This window comes from Colias eurytheme, chromosome 22, assembly GCF_061535395.1.
Source record: "Colias eurytheme isolate Ceu_HAF_F1 chromosome 22, ilColEury1 Martin Lab GWU primary, whole genome shotgun sequence".
Taxonomy (NCBI): domain Eukaryota; kingdom Metazoa; phylum Arthropoda; class Insecta; order Lepidoptera; family Pieridae; genus Colias; species Colias eurytheme.
Genome location: NC_143001.1, coordinates 3,197,218 through 3,221,552, shown reverse-complemented (window position 1 = coordinate 3,221,552; position 24,335 = coordinate 3,197,218). Strand labels below are relative to the sequence as shown.

The following is a 24,335-nucleotide window of genomic DNA, read 5'->3' as shown; positions in this document are numbered from 1 at the left end:
GCGTGAAATACTATAAAATTAATTGGTCATTTGAATAAAATCTCATTCTTAATATTTTGTGTTCTATTAAATACGAGTTTTCTCTTATAAGATAAAAAAGAAAATCGAAATAAATCGTTAGCTGCGTTCAATTTTAAAATTTTAAAACCTATTCAAAAAAATTCAAAATTATTTCTTTCTTTCCTTTACATCCTAAACAAATTTGTGATTGGAACACTCCTTGCTTGTGTCAGGAGGTATAATATTTAAGGTAATTAAAATAGTGAATAACTTCTCTTTTAAAATATCCTCAAGATAAATATAAGTATTACGTATGAACATTATTAATTTTTAACTATTAAAATATCGCTAAAGCTTATAATTCACACCACAGAAGCACTGAAAGTACACAAACAATATTTTGCGAAATATTTTACGCTCTAATAGAGTACTATTCGAGTTCACATCCCAGACATTTTAGGTGCATTGAAAGATTTTTACTGTAAAAACTTTTTCATATTTTATATCGAAAACGTATTTTGAGTCGGGATATGTAATGATATGAGTATTAACCATTCTAAATAATGTTTTATGACAAAATACAATGTAGAGTCATTTTAATTACTACTTGTAGATTATCAGTCTTACTAATAAAATGTTACCCATTCGCTTTGCAATGGATTAGTTATTTCAATAACCTGTCTTGTTTTTATGATTGACGTTTCATGTGAGCAAGAGCAGGACACAGCTATGGTAGAAAATGGTAGAAATTTATCCATGTTTAACTTTTTATTAATAAGGCCGTATAAAGATAATATTATATGGAAATAAAAAGAACCAATTAGTAAAAAAAATTATCAAAATATGTTATTTTTTTGTTATGATTCCAAATTTTAATACTAAATATTTTTTAACTTAAATTTTAATAAAGCATTATGTATGTTTAGTTTTATTCGATAATCGTGATAACTATGAACTCATAAATGTATCATTTTGCGATAAATAGAACATGACGCAATCGTCATGTCAATGATCGTCAATCGTAAAAAAGAGCGGGTGTGCCAAGCACATGTGTCAGAAATGAAACTTCTTTAGCAAGATTCAAAGATAACAAAATTGTCGCCTTAATTCATTACGTTACGGTATCGCCATGACGCGACCTTAAAATTTTGCTCTCAACGCGCCTAAAAGAGTTTCACTTCAAAAATTATTTGTAAGAATATTTGGGTTTATATCAGTTATTGCCATTTTAAATATTCTTGTAAGAAATGAACTAAATGTAATAAGGAAATAAGCTTCTAAATTTTCTCCTAAATGGATGTTAATTTTCCCTGCCTTTAGAAAAATAATAATCCTAAGTAAACGACTTAACTGAATCTCAAATTAAAGCCTTAACAAAACTTTAGTTAAACTTCCGATGAGCGTTGAAAGGGCAATATTAATTAGATTTCAAACCCCTAATTTATGGATTTTCTTCGACACGCCACGTTTTTCAGTGATTTCTTTACCTTAGTTTACAAAAGAACTTGTTTAAGTAAAATGAGAACGAATACATCTAATAATGCAAAGAATGCTAATAACATTAAAATATATAACAGAATTATCACGTCACGTCTTCTACCAAAGTACTGGGTGTAATCCTTATTATTTTGTACTAGCAGTCCGCCCCGGCTTCGCCTGAAGTACCTACATACACTCGTACTTCAAGGAATATAATAAAAAAAGAATTATCGAAATCGGTTCAGCTGTTCTCGAGTTATACGCTTACCAACACATTTTGCGATTCATTTTTATATATAAGAAGATAAGATGAAAATTTCAAATGTTGTGTTTGTATGCAAATTTAAATCTCAACGCAAGTCATTTTGAAACATTTGCAATTTGAGAAGAACAACCACAGAGTTTTTGCCGACTTTTCTCTGTACAAACTGCTCTCTGAACCAAGGGTAAAATAAGTAATGTGTCTATGCGTTATGATCAACGAAAATAATAGATGAATAATTATTACACATTTGAATATTTGCTTGTACAATTTTAGAAGCTAAATCAGTGGTCAATGTTTTCATTTTCAATCATAAGGTTTGATCGGGTACTAGAACATGCTAAACATTAAGATTAACCACAATGTAAGTTATGATAGTACCAACACATACATAAAAGGCCACACTCAGTACTTTGATTTTAAGCCTAGGCCCATACACACAAACCTCGGTTTGGGCAGCGAATCCATACCAACATCACCGCAGCATCAGAATTTATGACTTCCAGTGCTGCCAACATTTTAAATTTAATTGTAGTTCTCAAAAACTAGCACACAACAAGTATTTAGAAAACTTTATATCAATAAGTTTACCGATAATTAGAAATTCTATATGCTTTTAAAATATACAATACCTTATGATTATATTATGATACCTTCAGTGAAAACCTAGTTCATTTCAAGATTGGATTTCATTTAAACAAAAAATCATGAGTATATTTTAAGATAGAGATTAAAATAACATATTTAAATAGGATCATCCATTACGAAGGTTTTATACCACACACACACATACAATTATTATTTATATAATTATTGTAACTTTTCTTATTTACGTCATTGCAAAAAGCATTATACAGGGTGTAATCGTTAAGTGTGCACAGGCGATTATTCCGTAATTATTACAGATATCAAAAAACTTTAAACTGATATCGAAAGTACTTAACTATATAATTTTTTAAAAATAAAACGAGAAATATCTAAAAAATTAACTTGAAACCCTCCCATACATTTAGTATGAGATACGAATATCCCATGTACATTTAATATGAAAGATTTTAGCTTTTTCTTTCTGTTTTGGTTTTCTGCTTTAATTACTTCGCAAATTTGAAGGGAAGTTCATTTAGAAACTATAAATAGAGCTCCTCATTGTATTGCAAAATGAGGACATCACTTCGAAAATCTGAATACAAAATGTATGGGAAATAAAATGTATGGGAGCATTCAATGTAACATTTTTCGATATTTCTCGTTTTATTTTTAAAAATATATTATTATGGCCATTTTACTCATTAGGTTAAGTACTTTCGATATTAGTTTAATGTTTTTTGATATCTGCAATAGTTTCGGAATAATCGCTTGTGCACACTTAACAATTACACCCTGTATAAAAACTCAATTTATCACCTCATTAAGAATAAATTGTCTGAATAAATTTTCCCATTATCTTGTTTTTTATGTGTTAATTAACAGTTTTCCAAGTTATCTCAAAATGTCGTCACTTTGTGACTTAAAAATTATATTACCTTCTAGAATAATATCCGAAAACATTTTAAAAATTATATTAACCTGATCACTACTAGGATCTTCTAATTACATGTAAGCCAAGCACAGTGAAAAAATTGCTACCTATACTATACTTGGAAACTGCGGCTTATACTCGTGTAAAAAGTGCTAATCCAAAGTATAATATATCTGTAGACCTTTATAAAATTCAAGTCCAAATTTTATACAGATTCGATCAGCTGATTTGGGTGAACGAGTAACAAATATCCCGCATCCTTACAAAAGAACATATTTACTTTTTCGTTTATAATACTGCACGGTAGAATAAATAGCATTAAAAAGAATAACAGTTAGACGTTTGGTTAGTGAGAGAAGAAGATGATGACAGACGGATTACAGAAATCTTCCAGCTCTTTCGATACGTCGTTACAACTTACAAACATTTGTTTGCCCTACTCTATCCACGGTATATTTGGATACACATAATCTCCTTTCAAATACAGCTTGTCCATGTTTAACATATCCGCAAACATTTTTCCCCTCCACAATATTGGGATACATGACATACATTTGAGGCGAAAGCATAATTCGTAATCCCATACTTTGCATCACGTCGGATCAAACGCGAAGAAATGTACGGAAATCCTTGGATAATCTTGTACAATATTGCAAAATTGCGTATCACCAACATATATAACACTTCATACATAAACATGTATGTTAACACGGTATATTTGACCTTATCGCTAGTACTTATCCGAATTAACTCGTGACGGTCCTTTCTTCATTTTGCACCCTATTTCCTTTAGGGTTGTGACTCGCTTCTTAGTTTATTTGGTTGAATCCGTAATGAAGAATGGAGTATTGGTTTTGTTAACAAATTAGGCACTACCTTTAATATGGGTATACATCGAATATTAAGATGCATCTCATTTAGTAGAGCAGTCATCTATATCATTTTTATTGCCATAAAATATTCATTTTCAAATTGAACTATTGCTTCCGGAGATTAGCGCTTTCCACCAAGTTATATAAGTAGTTACATAATTAATAAAACAAACTTTTCATATTGTATAATTCTATTAGAGAAAATAAATATTTTACTGTAACTCTATTTATAATTAGATGAATTATTTCACGATTCACAAAACACATATTTACAAATTGTTATTTATTATAAAACTTATCCTATACCACGATAATAAAGACTATTGACAACCCTAGCCATCCTAACGAGGCGTTCAATAAAATAAAGAAAAGGAGGGAGTGAAAAAAGTAATCTACTCGCTCATCTCTATACAAACAGCCGACCATTTCCTATATTTACGAGCAACTCAGTGAATCGTATATTACGTAACAATGTACAGTGCCCAGCAAGATTTTCACAATTAAGGTCAAATAGTGCTATTAAGGAAACTGGTCTAGTGTCACGAGGATTGCCTGGTAAGACTAAAGTAAGTAATAGGTGACCTAGAACAGATTATTCAATCGTAAAATAATTCTGTACTTGTTACAATATAATTTCAGTGACAGATGTTATAAAGAAAACAATCGAATCAGCAACACGTATTTATTATTAAAAATCTTTTCTTAGGTATTTACTCCACATTTCAATCAGCACGGTCCTGTTTAATCATGTCGCTAGCTTTTTCTGCTATCATTATTGTTGGGGCATTCAAATTACCTCTGACAATTTTTGGTATGATAGCAGAATCAACCACTCTCAATTTATCGATACCGTACACTCTCAGCCTTGGATCTACAACAGCGTCTGGATCTTCAGCTGGCCCCATTTTACAAGTTCCAACTGGATGGTAAATAGTCGCCGTACGGTGTGTTAATATACAAACAAAATATTCATATGTACCCCATTCATAATCAGTACAACCTTCTACTGGTACTTTAACATATCTAGCACCACATTCCCTGAAACTTTCTGTATCTTCTAAACCTAATAAGAATCTTATAGCCTCGACTAATCTATCTATATCTTCTTGCTCTTTAAGGTAACCTGGGTAAATCAGTGGTGCCCCAAATGTGGGATCTGTCTTATTTAGCAAAATATAACCTCTACTTTTTGGAGTAAGAAGCAATGGTCTAGGTGCAATGCCATCATAGAAAGATAAGGGGAAAACATTTGTTGCCATATATGTACTAGGATCTGCGATATATTCAGCCACATTTCTACCATCACAATGAATTTGAATATCTGGTGCATTTTCCTTTTCATAGCTTGTCTTTATAAATGCAACACTATTAATAATCGATGTTGTAGACAAGGGACCATCTTTAGTTTCATTTTGAGAATAATAATTGTATATTTCACTTAGCAATTCTTCTTGATTTTTTAATGTTTCACATTCGTTGGATAGTGCAACTGTGAGACCATCAGTTGTGACATGATCATGAAGATTATATCCAACTTTCAAATCGGCTAAAACTGGAATGTTAAGACTTTCTAGTTCCGCTTTCGGTCCTATGCCAGATAATTTAAGTAATTTTGGTGAATTAATTGAACCAGCACTAACTATGACTTCCTTTTCAGCAAAAACTTTATGAAATGATCCATTTTTATAATATTCTATTCCAATCGCCGTTTTTGTAAACTCATCTATAATTACTTTAGTAGCAAATGCATCTGTTATTATTTGTAAGTTCTCTCTCTTATTCCTGATCGGCTTTATAAATGCAACATTAGCTGATTGTCGTTTACCGTCTTTAGATGTAGACAGATTTATATCTACGCCAACTTTGCTGTCTTTACTCAAATCAATAATTGGTAAACCCTTTTCATTATAAGCGTTTACAAGCATAACAGATACTTCATCAACGTAAGAAAATCTTTCGACGTTCAATAGACCACCAATTCCATGATATTCGGTATCGATGGTTTCAGCGTATCGATAATTTTCAGATTTTTTAAAGTATGGTAAGACCTGTAAAATAATCATAACATAATTTCATTATTTGATGGCAAACTATTGCCACTTTTCTTGATAGGAAAAGTACAGATTTTACAATGTGTTTTTATAATTTTAATATTAAACTTACCTCGTCAAAGCTCCAACCTTCGTTACCATCTTTTGCCCAATTATCATAATCTATCTTACTACCTCTCATATAGACCATATAATTTACAGCACTAGACCCACCCATTGTTTTGCCTCTGTAAAAGTATCAATATCATGTAAATGAATAATGCTAATTGCTTGCTATTGTCGTTAAATAGGTTTGGAGGTGGAAAATTTGAACGAAAAAATTTTTAGATAAGCTATAATATATATCTACTTATCTTTTCATATTAAATTTCCTTTTGATGGTTATATCTTTAGTACTGAATTATGTAAGACAGAATACCTTAATGTAGGACAAGATTGACCTTTTTGCGACAAACAGTTAGTTTCTTCTGGCTGAGTTTTATACATCCAGTCGATCTTGGAATTAGCCAATAATCCTGGAAGGGCTGGCACCATTGTAACATCTGGTTCTTCCAACCCGGCTTCCAGAAGTAAAATCTGTAAGGAATATCATAACATATTACATAACTTATTCATTATTTAGGGGGACGATGACAGCTGTCATTCAAGTATCAGTGAGCTCCGCTAATTAATTAAATTAAAAATAGTTCTAGTTAAATAATACGAGTGAAAAGTGCTTCAAAATATATCTATACGTATAAAATACCAGTGTAAATGTTATCTCGATAATTAGTCAAACAGTTCCTGTGATATATAAAAATTTTAAATCGTGCCTTGATACAAAGATTATTCAAAATACCAGTGAAGTTTCTATCGGCAAAATATACATAAACTATTGTGAATAAACATAGAATCAAGTAATTAATCATTGCAGTGATAATAAGTGGCAAAAAAGTATTATTTTTGTTTTGTCAATATAAAAACCGTTAACAGTGTTCAAGTGTATCAACAGCTGTCAGAACAAAAGAAGATGACTCACTTATGTCATGAATCAACATCGTAAAGTATAAACTACACTAACAATTCGAAAATAACTAATAAGCACTGATAGCTCTGTACAGTCAGTTAGAAAAAACTACAAACAAGATTCCTGTAAAGGACATGCCTCCCGTATAAGATGAAATGATCAGAGAAATTAATTGTTTGGATATAAACCTAACTGAGAAAGAGCCCAGCAAAGAATAGTGCACTTGTCGATGTGAGAACGTGTAATATACCTGCTGCTAAGTCCTTGCTAAATATCTAGAGACTAAGTGTTTCCATAAACCGGATTTTTTGAGTGGTGTAAGAGTTCTTGAAGGAAGGTTCGGGAAGAAGGGCGCTACTGCGACACAGTAACAATATACTCCGTATTAAAACTACATTTAAAATCAAATTAAACGCCATCTACCAAAAAAGGTGCACACTATTTTCAACTTAAGATCTACAGAAAAATCAATCGTGCTATTGCCGTAGCAGTACAATCTACCGCACAGAGAGGGCGTAACGAGTACCAAAACAAACCAGACACAATGGAGGAGATTATGAAAGCACTACAAAACATCCAAAAAGAACTGAACGACCAAAAAATAGAAATTCAGAAAAACGGAGAAAGGGTAACAGAACAAGTTACACAAAACATAACAAATAAATTGGAAGAAAAATTCGCCATATGGGAAGAAAAACACCAAACTTTAAAAGAAAAAGTAGAAAATCAAGAAAGGAGACTTCAATTCATGGAAAAACAAGCAAGGGCAAGAAACATTATATTCTTTGGCATAGAGGAGGGCGAGTCATCGTATAAAAACCTTGAAAATAATATAATTAAATTCATCAACGAATATCTATCTGTAAAACTAGAATACAGAGATATCCAGGAGGTAAAAAGATTAGGAAAAATAGGTGATAAACCGCGTCCCATACTTGTAACTTTTACTACCCTGGGCCTAAAGATCAACATTCTCAAGCAAAAAAATTTATTAAAAGACACCCAATACTACTTGAAAGAAGACTATCCTAAATATATTTTAGAAAAAAGAAAGGAACTACAAAAGGAAGCAAACAAAGAGCGCGAGAAAGGCAATAGAGTCACGATAAAATACGATAAATTAGTTGTTTTAAAATCAAACAACAAAAGAGCATTACCAACCTCACCTGAGCCTCAAAACTATCAACCGCAACAAACACGTATTTCACAAACCACCAAAAAGAATAAAACAAAAAATCCAAACTCTCCAATACGCAGATCAAACAGTGTGTCGGAAGGCTTCGTAAGACCAGGCTTACTAAACTACTTAGTTAACAAAAACGACAAGAATACTTTGCAGCACCAAAACAACGAAAATGTGAATAAAAACAACCAATAGCAATTACCGCCCCCCTCCCAAACAAATGTACCACTCAAACATAATCAACAAAGAAACAAAAACCATCTTCCAACACGGCTGGTCACCGAGGAAGATAACGACCAAAACCCTCCAACGATCTTAGCAAATAACAATAACAAAACACAAAAAGAGACAACCGTGATTCCTGAAACACTACAAAAGCTATACATATTAACATACAATGTAAGAACACTGTCGACTTACAGTCACCTGATTGAACTTAAGGAAGCACTAAACAATGTTAAATTTGATATAATTGGATTGGCTGAAATTCGACGTACCGGGACAAAAATCGAAGAATATGAAGACTTCATTCTCTGCTACACGGGGCTTACGCAAGGGCTCTACGGAGTGGGCTTTCTAATTAACAAACGCCACAAAGAAAGTATAGAAAGTTTTACAAGTATCAGTGAAAGAGTCGCTCTATTAAACTTAAATCTACATGGTAGCAAATTATCACTTATACAAGCGTACGCGCCCACAGAATCAGCAAAAGAAGAAGAGATTGAAAACTTTTACGCTGACATATACAAAGCACTCGACTTGTCTTACCAAGTTTACATAATCATGGGAGATTTTAACGCTAAAATTGGCCAACCAAAACCAGCAGAATATCTGATAATGAAACAACATGGATATGGTATTAGAAACCAAAGAGGACAAACACTGATTGACTTCGCTCTCGAAAACAAAATCTCGATCTTAAATACCTTTTTTAAAAAGAAACCAAATCGCAGGTGGACTTGGCGTTCGCCAAATACTAAACACAAAAATGAGATCGATTTTATTTTATCTAACAAACCAAGCATGATAAAAAATATCGAAGTTCTAAATCTCAGCTACTCCTCAGACCATAGACCAATTAGAGCGACATTTACGTGGACAAAACAAACAAAGAGTAGAAGCAGCTACACATCTTACCCAAACTCTAAGTTGACAACCGAAGAAGAAATCAAGAAATATAGAGAATGCGTCGCCCACCACCTACCAGATTTATTATGCATTGACGAAAACACTCCAATTCAAACACACTACGACAAAATAGTTAGCATCATAACCCAGAGTCTTCAAAAAGCTAGACAAAACACAAACATAAAGAATAACATCCTATCAGAAAGTACTAGAACACTTATAGCAAGAAGACGAATACTACAACAAAACAAAAATAAAACAAGAACTATTAAAAATGAAATTGCTGCGTTATACAAACTTATAAGCAAACGAATAAAACAAGACTACGCAAGCTACAGATCAAATACTATAGAAAAACATCTTAAACTAACAGGCAGCACAAAAAGAGCTTTCAAACAGTTAAAAACCAACAAAACTTGGGTGGAAGGTTTAAAAAAATGGGAACAAATATCAAATAAGCGTAGGGACGTTCTACATATAGCAACAAGCTTTTACGAAACCCTCTACAGCAACCAGAACCAGACGTCCGCTTATCAAAACATAGAATGCAACACTAACATAAAGTGCCTGACAACAACTGATAACATAGTAAAACCATTAGATAACAAGGAGGTAGCTGATACGATAAACAAGCTAAAAGTTGAAAAAAGCCCCGGCCCAGACCATATCACAAATGAGGCCATAAAAACAGCGTGTTCCTTATTGACTACACCACTAACACAATTGTTTAACCGCATACTGAAATCAGCCAATATACCTACACAATGGTCTGAATCAAATATAATATTGATTTATAAAAAAGGAGCACCATATGACATCGCCAACTACAGACCAATAAGCTTACTGCCGTGCTTATACAAGATCTTTTCGTCTATTATAAATCGAAGAATAAGTGTCATTTTAGAACCCGAACAACCAATAGAACAAGCAGGCTTTAGGAAAAGCTTCTCTACCATTGACCACATTTATACTATAGACCTACTGATTGAAAAGTACCAAGAGAAACAAAGAAATCTACATATTGCCTTCATAGACTACAAAAAAGCTTTCGATACCGTAGCACATTCAAGTATCTGGAACGCTCTAGAAGAACAGGGGGTCAATTTTGAGTACATACAGATAATTAAAAGCATTTACAATAACAGTTCAGGAAGAGTAAAACTGGAAAAAATCGGCCCAAGATTTCCCATACAAAGAGGAGTAAGACAGGGCGATCCGATGTCCCCGACACTGTTCATCGCTATCTTGGAGTATATAATAAGGAAGCTTGACTGGGGAAACTGCGGCCTATATATTGGTGGAAAGTACTTGTGTCATCTCCGTTTCGCGGACGATATAGTTCTTCTCTCTGAATCAAGTACCCAACTACAGTACATGCTACAAACACTAAATGAATACAGCAAACAAATCGGCTTAGAGATGAATCTAACTAAAACGATGTTAATGACAAACAGTAGAGTAAAACCCAAAATTTCAGTTGACAACAAAACATTAAATTATACAGATACATACATTTACTTGGGTAAACAAATCAGCTTTGACAAAACAAACAACGACCGAGAGGTAGAAAGACGGATACAACTCGCCTGGAATAAATATTGGAGCCTGAAAGAAATATTCAAAAGCAATATGGCGATACAAATTAAATCTAAGGTCATGACGTCTTGCCTCCTACCATGTTTAACGTACGCCTGTCAAACCTGGAAATTTACAAACAGTATAAGACAGAAAATATCTACATGTCAACGAGGCATGGAGCGCAGTATGCTCAACATAAGAAAGATACAAAAAATAAGACATACTAAAATCAGACAAACAACAAAAGCTACTGACGCACTAAACCAGTCTCTAAAACTCAAATGGAAGTGGGCGGGACATGTAGCGCGACTTCAGGACCAGAGATGGACAAGGAGAGTAACGTCATGGACCGGCCCTCTGGGCAAGCGCTGCAGAGGAAGGCCGCTTACGAGATGGCAGGACGAGATTGTCAGGACGGCTGGCCACGACTGGATACATAAAGCCCTGAATAGGGAAGAATGGAAAACGTTGGAGGAGGCCTTCACCCGAGGAGGGGTTCTGGAAAACGAACCAAAATACTGAACAAAACACTAAAAACTACAAATATATTTAAATTAATATAAACAAGGCAAATATAGGTTAAGTTTAGTAAAAACAAAAAACAAATGTTATTTAAGTTTCTTTTTTCTGGAAATATAAGGCTTTTTTTATTTTTTATTTTTTTATTTTATTTTATTCATTATTTAATAACTAGCAAGATAAAAAAACAACGTTCTAAATGAATATTTTAAAGACTAAAGTTTCACCTCTTGATCATCTTCAGATAGTCTGTTAGCAAGTACACAGCCCGCGGAACCCGCTCCAACAATTATATAATCGTATTTCTTATTTCCATCATCAATGTTCTTAATATTATCTTCTTCAGCATTATTTGTGTCTTTGTTTTCTTTACACATCTGTGCATCATCTTGGTTGTATTCGGGATAGCTATTATATGTAGTATTACCAAAGAGTTGAGTCACTAGAGCCAAATAAAGATAGCCTGTTGGAGAGCACTGCGTCAAATTTGCATGTGCAGTTGCACAGATTGGGGCTATATCTGGTGGTAACCATAAACTCATTTTGTTAACTTGTTGTAAAGTACTTTAAAACCAGTCACTTAACTGTCGCTTTAATAGTCTAATTTTATGCATAAATTTTTTCACTAGTACACCAGTTACACGTGTTTCTTCCACGGTAGTTGATACATAAAATAATTTTATTTTATTGTTATATTAAATACAAGTGTGTATTGTTTTGTTGTGCATTTAAATTTTCGTTAAATATTTATTTAAGAAAGGCTGATTACATACATCATATTTTGAAACGCAATTATGTAAACTACATATTGAAATATCAAGACTAAGATTATTTTTTAAATTGCTTTGTTCATGGTATTTATGGCTTTTTTCAGGTACTCTCCCGCGTGGGTAAATCTTATCACAAAGCCTTCTCCTGGAAGACTCTATCAGCAGATTACAACTTTAAAAATTTTCGGAAGCAAAACTACCTACGCAATACGCATGTATTCTACAGCGATTCTTTATTCTTTTGACGACCTTTTAAGAGGCGAATATGATTCTGGTTGTTGTATAGAACGTGATCGTGAGTCGTGACAGTCTTCCATGGGCACCTGTGTTTATATAGTTTACTGTGTAAACAAATTGTGAATATCTCATGCGCAATTGGTTAATTATTATCTAAATTACACTAAGCCAAATGTGTAATATTATATGAAAGAAATAACATTTTCAACAGTTCTTACAGTTTATTATAAATATTCCAGCGCTGCATATGAATGCAAATTTACATTTCCATTAAAATTCGGCTGCTCAAAATGTGTTCAAATGTACACTGTGTCACATCGTCGATGATAGTAATGCTCAAAGGGATTGTATGTTGTGTATACAATTCTTTATTTCAGTATAATGTGATGTGTGTGTGTGTGTGATGTAAAGTATGTAAATATAAAACGTAAACACAATGTATTAATATCTTTACCTGTGTCTTTACCTGTATGTTATGCAAACAATAATATCTTTGGTATTTATTTTCTAATGTAAATAAAATACAGATGTTCAAAAGTTGTTTCTATTTTTAAGGTTCGACGAGAAAACGATAGACGTGTCTCTGTATGTGTGTCTATTTGTGACATCGTAGCTCCCGAACGGATGAACCGATTTCGATTATATTTTAATATTAATTGTGCTGAATTATAGTCAATTTATAGAGAAAATAAGAGTAATTATGCTACGGCTAAAAGAAGTGGAACAGTAACGAAAAATACGAAAAATAATCTTGAAATATATTTCTTTTGAAGCCATGATGTAGTTTCATGTGGTTGTATTTAAAGGTATGGACACAAGTGATACATCTCTATGAACGCACCTAATATTTTAGATATAAGATAAATGTAATAACAAAGCTATAATTTATGAGTTTTTCTATCATATTTCTCTATAATATAAAATCTATGAGGTTTCGGACAAACAAGGCTTAATAAGAAAACTTTTATTAAGAAAACGTTTCTCACTTGTTCGCACTTTCGCAAAGTATTTAAAGAATATTGGATTGTTATGCAAAAATACGAAAAACAATATGAAGCACCGATTTGCCAATAAAATTAACTTCTGAAAGACTTCTAAGGTTCCTTACAAAATTTTAATCGAAACTTTTAAAACAAATTTATACCAGTTTTTACTCATTTGGTTTCTTACTTTATTTGTGTAAAATATTTTATATGCGGGTCCATTGTTAATTTTCTTCTTGCTTATAATGTTTTGCTGACACCTTTGTAATTGGATTTTGAAAACTTGTAAAGGGTTAAAAGTTTAAATTAAATTATACTTTTATCAGATATCAAAAACGATGGTTCACAAGACCTCGGCATCAATTCAGTGGTAAATATTAAAAATATGTTATGATGATTCAAAGTGCTTTTAGAAGAAGTCTAATTGAATAAATAAATGTTTGAGTTTGAACTATTTTTTTTTTTGGTTTGTTCTAAACCTAAAGAATTAAGTACTATACAATAAAAATAAAAATAAAAAAGAATTACTATATACTGACATTTTAAAGCGTAAGTGTAAAGTGTTTGTTTGGTTGAACGCGCTAATTCTTAGAACTGTGGAGTTTGAGTATGATTTTAAAAATTGTTTGTGTTGGATAGATCATTTATCGAGAAAGGCTCTTTAATAATAATAATATATCATCAAGCCAATGGGACCGGAGAATAATTTACGGCTAGTTCCCAATATTATGATATTATATACTTATAGACATCTAATACAAAATGAATTGAGTTTTAGTTATAATTTATTAATATCATAGTATCGTAGTCTTTTATATGGTTAAATTTTACTTTACTTACCTCTAGTTCAAGGATCAATAGCCTCTAAATCGATTCTACACGTCCACACTTGCAATAAAAATGTTTTCTTTGTACTGTTTAGTTCAATTCCATTTTGCGCCAAGAAATATTCATGTGTAGACAACCGTATATTTTCAGTGCTTCCAAAACTTTGAAAATACGACGTGATACACCAGTCTTAATGTGTCCTTGTGAACTGGAAGATGTTTTTATTATTCTGCATTTATATTTGTTTGGAAAATTTCATTTTAAATTTATAATTTTTGTTATTCGAAAAGAATAATCGAACTTTTGAAGTGAAATTTCTTTAGGCGCGTTGAGAGTAAAACTTCAAGGTCGCATCAGGGCTATTGCCCTGCCCGTCACGTCATGGAGTAAGGAGATGATTTTGGTATCTTTGAATATTCAAAAGAAGTTTCACTTCTGACACGTGTGCTCGGCATGCACGCTCTTTTTTGTACAATTAAATCTAAACACACAAAGACAAAAATCTTTCTTCTTTATCATACGAGTTTATACATAAAGTTCACTCGTTCTAACAGACGATAGCATTATAAGAAACTTGCTTAAGTTTCGCGCTTCGCATAAATCGCAAACTAAAATATATCGACATGAAAAATCACTCAATTCCATACATTATTTTCCACCGTGACGTCATCACATTGACTAAGAAAGCGTATCTGTATCTAATGTAATATGTCGTCTAAAAGCAATTTGCTTCACTACATGCGGTCTTCCCTTCATTACACACAACTTTACACTGTTAACAGAAACTGCGATAATAGTTTTTAACAATTCCTGCCTTATAACCTATGTGAGAAAGCTCATATTCTATTACATGGTCGAGTAATTAAGCCCTTTCGCTATTGAAAGCGTGGCTACTTACGGGTCTTCGTTTAAGAGTTTGAAATAAGTACGCTTTTGAAGCGGAACGTGTTAATAAAATAAGAAAGTAAAGAATATGAGCAAAATTATACGTTTTCATATGCTTCGGCCACAGCTGGTTTTAATGTGGTTGTACCACTTTATAGCGAGCAGTCAACTAGAGTGCTTTTAATTTACGAATATTATATCGCGCATTTCTTGAACTGTGTACAATAAAAAAATGTTTAATAACTTCTTTAACGTACAAATTTTTATTATTATTTGGGAAATTAAAATTTTATATTGCTTTTCATAATTTTACGGAAAATAAGTTTACCTTAAAAGCTCTACTTTATTCGGTAAAGCTTGTACAGTGAAACTAATTACTTCTATCTAAAAAGTGAATATTTAAGGAGTTTGAATTTTTGCAATTTATGACAATGTTTTAAGATATAAATTCTAATTTTCTACTTATATTAAAAGGTAAATTTCCAATTTATTAGGTACTTCCATTCAAAACGTAACTCAGATTTTCATTTTATGGTACTCACAAATAATAATATTTTACTTATTTTATTTATTTATTTATTTAGACATACCAACAGAGTACACATAAAAATTATAACAATTAGATCTTAACAACTAACGAATATTAATGTGATGTATACACCAATTACAGGTATGCACAAGAAAACTTATACATATAATTACGTTACTGTTATTTTAAGTGCTTAAATAAATTTAATTACAAAAATAAAAATAAATATGTTAATCGATAAACATTTTTTTTTACTGAATTTTTGTACCAAACAAGAATTTAGCAATTTTTTTGCGAAAAACTACAAGTGAATCAAAATTTATGTCTATTATACCACCCAACGATTATATTATATGTAATTTTAAATCAAACATTTTCAATGTCCCATAATACTCATCTTATACAGTCATTCCTATTCAAAAGTATTTGAAACTTTCATGTTAAATAACTTCGGCCTTTGACCTTAATTTATCATCAAAGACCAAAGTACTTAAGTACTCTACTTAGTAGTAGTCTACTAGTAAATACTATTGAATTGTGTATCTGTAAATGAACTATGTATGTATAGGTATTATAAGTTCATTGTGAAACAAAAATGACTAAACCAACGTTAGATTTGAAATGAAATTAATATATTTTTCTATAAGTGGTTACATAATATTACATTAGTATAATGGTATAAGATAGTGTATATTATGTGTGCTTTCTTTTTTCAGAACGAGCAATCGAGCTGGTCGCTTGGTGGTAAATGATAAAAACGCCACGCCACGCCCTTATTTTGATTATCAAATGACTCTCCTTAATGTCTTGTTATTAAATAACATATTAGATTCACGTTCCAAGCAATATACATTGAATAAACTGTCACTGAAATTAAAATATAGCTGCCTGAAAGCTGACGCGTGTTAATTAGGAGAATCCAATAGGTTGTCAATGTTTTGCTCGCAAATTTATGGTTACTGTGACTCGATTGTACAAGGTGCGGTATTTGCAATTAGGCCCTTTTCAATCAGCACAAAAAACAATAGCCTATTTTATTGGTTTCGCGTGGATTCGTATCAATGTAACTCTAGGTGATATTTAAATTGAAAGGATTTTTACGTTGCAAGGTAAATTTTTATTCTTATATTATGTAACTAGTTAACCGCCCGAGGCTTCGTCCGCTTTGTCAAAAACCTAATAAATTATATAGTAAAACTCATGTAAAACTACCTCTTAAATCATTCTATCTATTAAATAAACCGCATCATAATCTCTTGCGTACCTAGTTTTAAAGATTTAAGAATACATAGGAACATAGCGACAAAGTCGATTTATCCGTCCCAATGTAAGGACATAAAGCGACTTTGTTTAATACTATGTCGTGATAAGTTGATACATTATTTTTTTATAATCCATACTAATATTATAAATGTCTGTCTGTCTGTCTGTTACTCAATCACGCCTAAACTACTGAACCAATTTGCATGAAATTTGGTATAGAGATATTTTGATACCCGAGAAAGGACATAGGATAGGTTTTATCCCGGGAATCCTACGGGAACGGGTTTTTCTTTGAAAACGCGGGCGAAGCCGCGGGCGGAAAGCTAGTTATTGATATAATTTACTTTCAATCTAAGTTTTCTCTTAAATTGAACTCTCAGTCTTCTAAATATGCAGTTAATTGATTTATATTCCAACAAATTTGACACACACATTATACAATGTTTTGTGTTTAACTTAAAATTAATTCAGAGTTACGTTATCCTGCATACATTATTAAATACACATGACAAGGTAATAGGTATTATAATGTCTATCAACTAATCATCACCTTGGGTAAGCTTTTTGATTGACACATTAAATAAGATGCAAATTCTCTTGTTCACTGTTTATTGTATTTATCTATGTAGGTATACTTAAATATTAAAATACATAGTCACACGACAGAAGCATTACATATCACAAGGAATAAAGCTCAGGTCTAAAGCTATCTTTGTGCCAAATTTCATACAAATCGGTTCATTGGTTGAGGATGCGTGAAGAAGAATCACGCAGACAAATAGACAGAGCTACTTTTACACTTATAATATTATAGTTAGGATGTAGTGATAGATTTTTTATTATTATTACTTGGTTATGAATTTCTTTTACAAGTAATTTCCAATATTATTTTCCAAATACGTAATTTGTTTACACGCTTTAATTAGCTTCACCTGTATACAGGGTGTCCCACTATTGGTATACTAAGCGCGAAGGGATTTGTAGTTTTGCATACACTGATCACGTAAAAAATACTTAAACAACAAAATTACGTCAAAAATTTTTTGCAAAATTTTTCCTTAAAATCCATGTTTTCTTCTCTAACTTCGCGCAGCCCTAGCCGGCATATATACCGCTTCGCTAATGTGAGCATTTTGTCTATGAAAACATAATTTTAAACGATAGCTCACGTGCGGGTGGAAAAGTTAGGCGGGTTGCTTGTTAGGGGTGTACACAAAGAGTTCTAAAAATTCATCTATATGAAAAAAGAATGCGTCTGGAATTTTTTAAGTATTTTTTACGTACTCAGCGTATGCAAAACTATAATCTCCTTTGAGCTTAGTATACCAACGGTGGGACACCCTGTATATTTATGTAAACTTATCAAGGATCAATAACAATACGATTATTTAGTGTTTTAGTATTTTTAACTATATAATTATTATGGTAAGTTCTATGTGATGTAAAGAAATAAATAAATATAATATTCTATAACACATTCGGCGCTAAACATAGCCAAAGTCTATTATCGTTCCATTACATTTTGGTTGTTCGATATCAATATTAGAATCAACAGTAATTTTATTCACATCAGCTACTAACGAGCTTTCGCAAGGAAATTACGCGCAAGGGAAAATTATGTTTGGATTTGTTTACTTTCTATGTCAATAGATGCGAATTTCCTTCGTATAAATTATTTAACTGGGGCCTTTAATGTTTATTATGTTATTTGCTACCGAATTGACTTTCTCTGAATTTTGTTTTGTTCATTTTAATGTACGGAGTGAGAGGACGAAGTATTTCATTTGAATGGATTTATATCCGAAAATGGAGTAGATTTATTTTTAAATTAATTTTTCAAATTAAATAGGTAATAATATTATACCTTTGATGTCAATACTAGATTAGGCAGGTAATTTAAAAGTAATCGGAAAATATACAGAAGGCTGTGAAATGTATTTCTGTCCAGATACAAACTGAAACAGATGACATCTCATATTTTTCAACCGCCTTCGTAAAAAGCTAGTTCTTTTATTTATCTGAAATGATGACGGCTGTTCAGTGTTTGTTTTTATTTATAAAAATTCTGATTACATTACTAATCTAAAAAAAAATAAGAAGTAGTCCAATTTTATACGCTACTCAGAGATATTTTTATTCCAATAATCTGAACATTCTACTTTCTTCTAATCGAATAAAATAATTTACTACCTATAAATCAACAAGTTTAAAAATACGATCCTAAGGAAATATTTTCTATATTTCCTCATTTTCTCGGAAAGCCATAAAAAGGCATCATTGAAAAAGTTGAAAACGAAAATACGGAAAATTTAACACACTTAAAAATAAGTAGGCAATCTCGCTCTAATCATCATAATAATTCTTTAGAAATTTTCAGCCGTCTTCAAAAAAAGGTTTTCAATTCGACAGTATTGTTTTGTGTTTGTTATCTCAGAACTTTCGGCTGGATGAACCGGTTTCGATGAATCTTATTTTATTTCAAAGCTAGTGCCTTCCAGTTCCTCCCATTTAAAGGTAGTTTATTTTTTTTTTATTAATAAAATTTCTTGACTTCTTTTATTAAAAAAAATAATGAAAAATCCAACCTTACACTTCAATGCGGAAGAAAAAATAAAAATATTCACAATAGCCCACCTTACTGTTAAACTAAGTGCCTAGTAAAAAAGTTTTTACGAGCTCTCTGAAAAACTACACGTAAGTATTAACTTTTTACGATATGAGCTTTAACTATAACAAGTACATGGCTATTGTTTATCGGATATAAGTGCAAATGATTTATTTTGTACTAGCTTTCCGCCCGCGGCTTCGCCCGCTTCGTCTAAAACATAATAAATTATATACTAAAACCTTCCTCTTGAATCACTCCATCTATTAAAAAAAAGCACATCAAAATCCGTTGCGTTGTTTTAAAGATTTAAGCATACATAGGGACATAGGGACAGAGACGGCGACTTTGTTTTATACTATGTAGTGATTGGTTTACTTGTGTGTTATTATTTGTTTTCAATTTATGTTACTAGTAATGCCTGCAATGAAAAGGATTTTTTTTTTTAGTTTTGCAACATTTTTGAAGGGAAAAGGTTTATATTATTTAATTTTCATTATTAGTACCGGATAACCTTACGTTAGTTCATCAAACAAAGAAAGTCTTATATGCTTTATAAATTATCCAATCAAAAGTTACAACCCGGTAATAATATAATAAACTAGCGGTCCGCCCCGGCTTCACCCGTGGTTCATATTTACGTTTTCTCTACATAAAAACCATTCTCGTACTTCAAGGAATATTATAAAAAAAAATTGGTTGTCTGTAAAGTCGGTTTACTGACGATAGTTGAACGTGACAACGATTGTGCTTCTTTGTCGCTCGTTCCGCGCTCTCGCTTGCACTTTAAGCCTTACATCGAACGCCTCAGATGAGTCAGAGCGAGGTAACGCCGCATGAGTCATGTTTTTTCGTGCGTGCAGCCGGCTCTATCGAATTATAAGACGTTGTCACGTCAAAAAAAAGAATTAACGAAATCGGTAAAACCGAAATAAATATTTTTATCTTTATAAAAATTTCATACTAAAAACTTCGCTCTATTGAACTAGCTAAATTGCGATTAAATAGCTGGCTAGATATTTTTATGACTATAATCATTAATTGTAGGTATATTTTTTACGGGATGCGTAATTCTGTCCATATTTCTCTGAATCAGAAAAATGTGCTCTTTTGTGAATGCAAAATTCTTTGTAATAATATTTTTATTGACGAACATTTCGTTTGAATTTTAAATTTCATTTTAATTTTTTTTTATGTATGATTTATTTTTAAGTAAATCATCTATATTATGTCTATTTGCATACATTTTACGTTTTGACATAGGTAGGTACTGCTTTCGACTACCACGTATTCAATTTATCAGAACGATATCATTTAACAAAGTGACATGAAAATAAAATAAAAAATAGCACAAAGTGACATGAAAATAAAATAATAATACACAGGCTTCAACCGATATGTTACCTTGCTTCACGCATGAAGATTCTCAATTCCTGAATAGCGCAAATACTTTATTTTCAAGAATACCTATACGATTATTTATATTTATTTAACTTCTCAAAAATCCGTCCTATCAACTAGTTTGGAACCCTCCCGTTTGCTACGATGCTATGGTTTTTCTTCAGGCCGTTATTTAAATACCAGATTAAGCTATAATATATTATAGGATTCTATAATATCTACAAAATAAAAACGAATCGTTTAGCGAAAAACACGAGAACGGCTGAACTTATTTCGTCAATTCTTTTGTTATAGGTATTATTCCTTGAAGTACGAGTATGGTTCTAATGGAGAGAAAACGTAAGCATGTACCACGGGCGAAGCCGGGGCGGACCCCTATTTATACAATATGTTCTACATAGTATGTGTAGGAGCTTATTAGCAAATTCTGAATTCATCTAGTGCTTTTATAATGTTGCAATTGCTCTACAAAATGTACACAATATTACACAAACCAACATAATGTTGAATTACACAGCACCTGCCATAAAATACATATTGAATTTAAATTCAATTGTAGATGTAACATTTGAATCTGTCTTAACATTGTACAACGTGACAATGTGTAGCGAATCAAAGTTAGGACATATAATATTTGTAGTTGCAAAATTCAGGCAATAAAGCTTTTAGAGCTTGTGTACACTATTCTAGCACTTTACGACGGTTGTATTGTCACTGTCAATTGATAATATGTATTGGATTTATTTTGCAGATACTACAGTTTTCAAAGGAGTTATATTTTGGTCTGCTTTGATCAGATTTTTACACGAGAAGAGGTTTGCTTCGTGAAATCTTATAAGGTTACATGATACATTGTACATGGCATGAACAATATATATATTGGTTTTCAGACCAAATCAGTATGAAAGCAACCAGATCGACTACGGGTATTTCTTAGTTGATAATATTATGACAAAATGCTATTTACTGCTTATCCAAATTCTTTTATTCATGCAGATGTAATCTGTAATTTCGATACAATAAAGTATCAAACATCCATCCAATATCACTTGATTGCATAACAAACTTTCGTATTGGTAATCGTTTGTAAAAATTTTCAAGGAATATCAGACACTATTTTGTAGCATATGCAATTCCACGAATCGCTACAAACTGTTCCTTTAAAATCCCAACCATTACACTAAAGCTCAAATCAAAGAACCTCTGGGATAAGAAACGCTAACGACAGCGAACTTTTCCACGATCCAAACCGTTCCAATGTACTTAACATACTCTGTTTATTGGTGCAGAAACTGAACGTCTTTGGTTTTAATTCTTTTGTTTCATTTGATCCTTTAATGACGTCCTTTACAAGATGGGATTTGATCTATCATATCATGTGGTGATTGCTGTTAGGCTCAGTTGCCTGATCAACAATGAAAAATTGCGATAAAATCTATAAGAGTTACTTAATATTATATTTACATGCGTAAACATAGCACGTCTTTTGATTAAATGATTTAATTATTTCAAAAGACGATTTAAACGACGTCAACTCATTTGATCCTGCCTCTGCAAAGTACCATGGACAGCTGTGGTGATCACTTACCAGTTGCAGTTGCTCGCTCTAACAAAAAAAAGTATATTCTTTAGTATCCACAGAAAAATAACCTTTAGCCTACAGCGTTATATTTTCAAATATTTTTAGAAGCAATTTCTACTTGATGCTTAAAGTAAAATAAAATATTCACAAATCTAGAGTTTTCTAACGTATACATAATATATTTTTAATTTTGAAGTGCGAATTAAAAAGTCTGCGGTCATTCCCCTTCGAACTTGTAAACTGATAGAAAAAAGCTTTTAGTAATATGCGCATTTTAAAATTAAATTCTAACATTATATCTTACAGTATAAAGAACAAGGTATTAGATTAGATATTATCACAACATAATTTTGAATAAAGCGACACTTAATTTATGTAAGCCCTACAGGAATGTGTAAGCCAATGTTTCTTGTAATATTGGTAAAAAAAATACATTTGAAAACCGTTGAATTATGGTTAGGTACTTCAACGTAACAAACGAAGTAACATGGGTTCTATTCCCGGGAGATACTATACATATTATAGTCTACTTGAATCTCAATAGCGTATACACGACTATACACTTATTTGCTCTGAATTTTAGGAAGGAAATTTGTTTTAATTAAAGACATTTCAATTCAAGCGTAAATGCTCGACTTCTATTTTAAGAACCACTTCTCTGATGAATTAAGACGTTCTTATTTCGTAACTAAATGCACATATATTCTGCTATACAGAATCCACACAAACTGACGCAAACTGAAAAACTTTTAATTTAGACATGCGAGCTTGAAAGCCCCTAAACTCGCGAAGTTGCCAATGCCTTACTTATTTATAGTACTTTGATGAAGTTTAAATTCTAGGTTGTAAAATTTATGAAGCATTCGCTAAAAGCCTGTCGATTGTGGTGCCGTCTCGCTCGTTTGGTATGGGATAGAGAGGGACGTGAGAGCCTCTTTATTGTGTGGTGATTTTAAAGTGAGGACTCGTAGATTGTTTGCGTCTTGTCGGTTTATGGAGGCAAATAATGGAGCTGTACGTACGGCAGATGGGACTCAAATGGGGCCATAAAAAGTGCGGTTTATTGGATGATTAGCTTTATTGGTGGTGATAAATATACTCAAATACTTAACTACATAATTTTACAGGAATATTTCGGTGTAGTATATGAAAATTATATGAACTATGAATGTAAATGCACCATAAACTAGCTTAATAACCTCTTTGTATGTAAATTTTCATGCCTTATTTCAAGTTCAAAGTACCTACACAAGTAAAAGACATTTTGTGTAGTAAATTTTTAATCGTGTAAATATATTAATAAATAATACTAATAGAGCAGGCTCCAAGGAGATGTTCTTTTGCAAAAATAGCGGACCTAAATCTGACTTCTGATATATATTGTATAGATCCCAGACATCCTATAGACAGATGTTGCCAACCAGTTTTGTTGTCCCCCTCCCCCCACCCCGGTAATTAAATATGGCATACAAAGAAAAAAATAAAAATTTCCAAAACATTCCGTGTGGGGTATCAAATAAAAGAACTTATTGAGTAGATGGTACGTAAAAAAATTCTATTGGCTATATAAAATATTCAGGACAAAAAAGAAAACTTTTTTATCAAAATTATAACCTAAATAATTATCACAACCGCCATGTTAAATAATATTATTA

General features: G+C 31.9%; 2 protein-coding genes across 2 annotated transcripts; one reads left to right on the top strand and one right to left on the bottom strand.

The window, feature by feature from the left end:
* Positions 1-4,813: 4,813 nt before the first annotated feature.
* LOC149898604 (glucose dehydrogenase [FAD, quinone]-like) lies at positions 4,814-12,255 on the bottom strand. The gene is made up of 4 exons (XM_090115062.1): positions 11,825-12,255; positions 6,602-6,759; positions 6,296-6,410; positions 4,814-6,180 (listed from the first exon to the last, which is right to left on the bottom strand). The coding sequence occupies exons 1-4, from the start codon at positions 12,137-12,139 to the stop codon at positions 4,855-4,857; spliced, it is 1,914 nt and encodes a 637-aa protein (XP_089971188.1). The 5' UTR covers positions 12,140-12,255; the 3' UTR covers positions 4,814-4,854.
* Positions 7,734-8,680, top strand: LOC149898605 (uncharacterized). The gene has a single exon (XM_090115185.1). The coding sequence runs from the start codon at positions 7,734-7,736 to the stop codon at positions 8,565-8,567; it is 834 nt and encodes a 277-aa protein (XP_089971311.1). The 3' UTR covers positions 8,568-8,680.
* Positions 12,256-24,335: the final 12,080 nt, after the last annotated feature.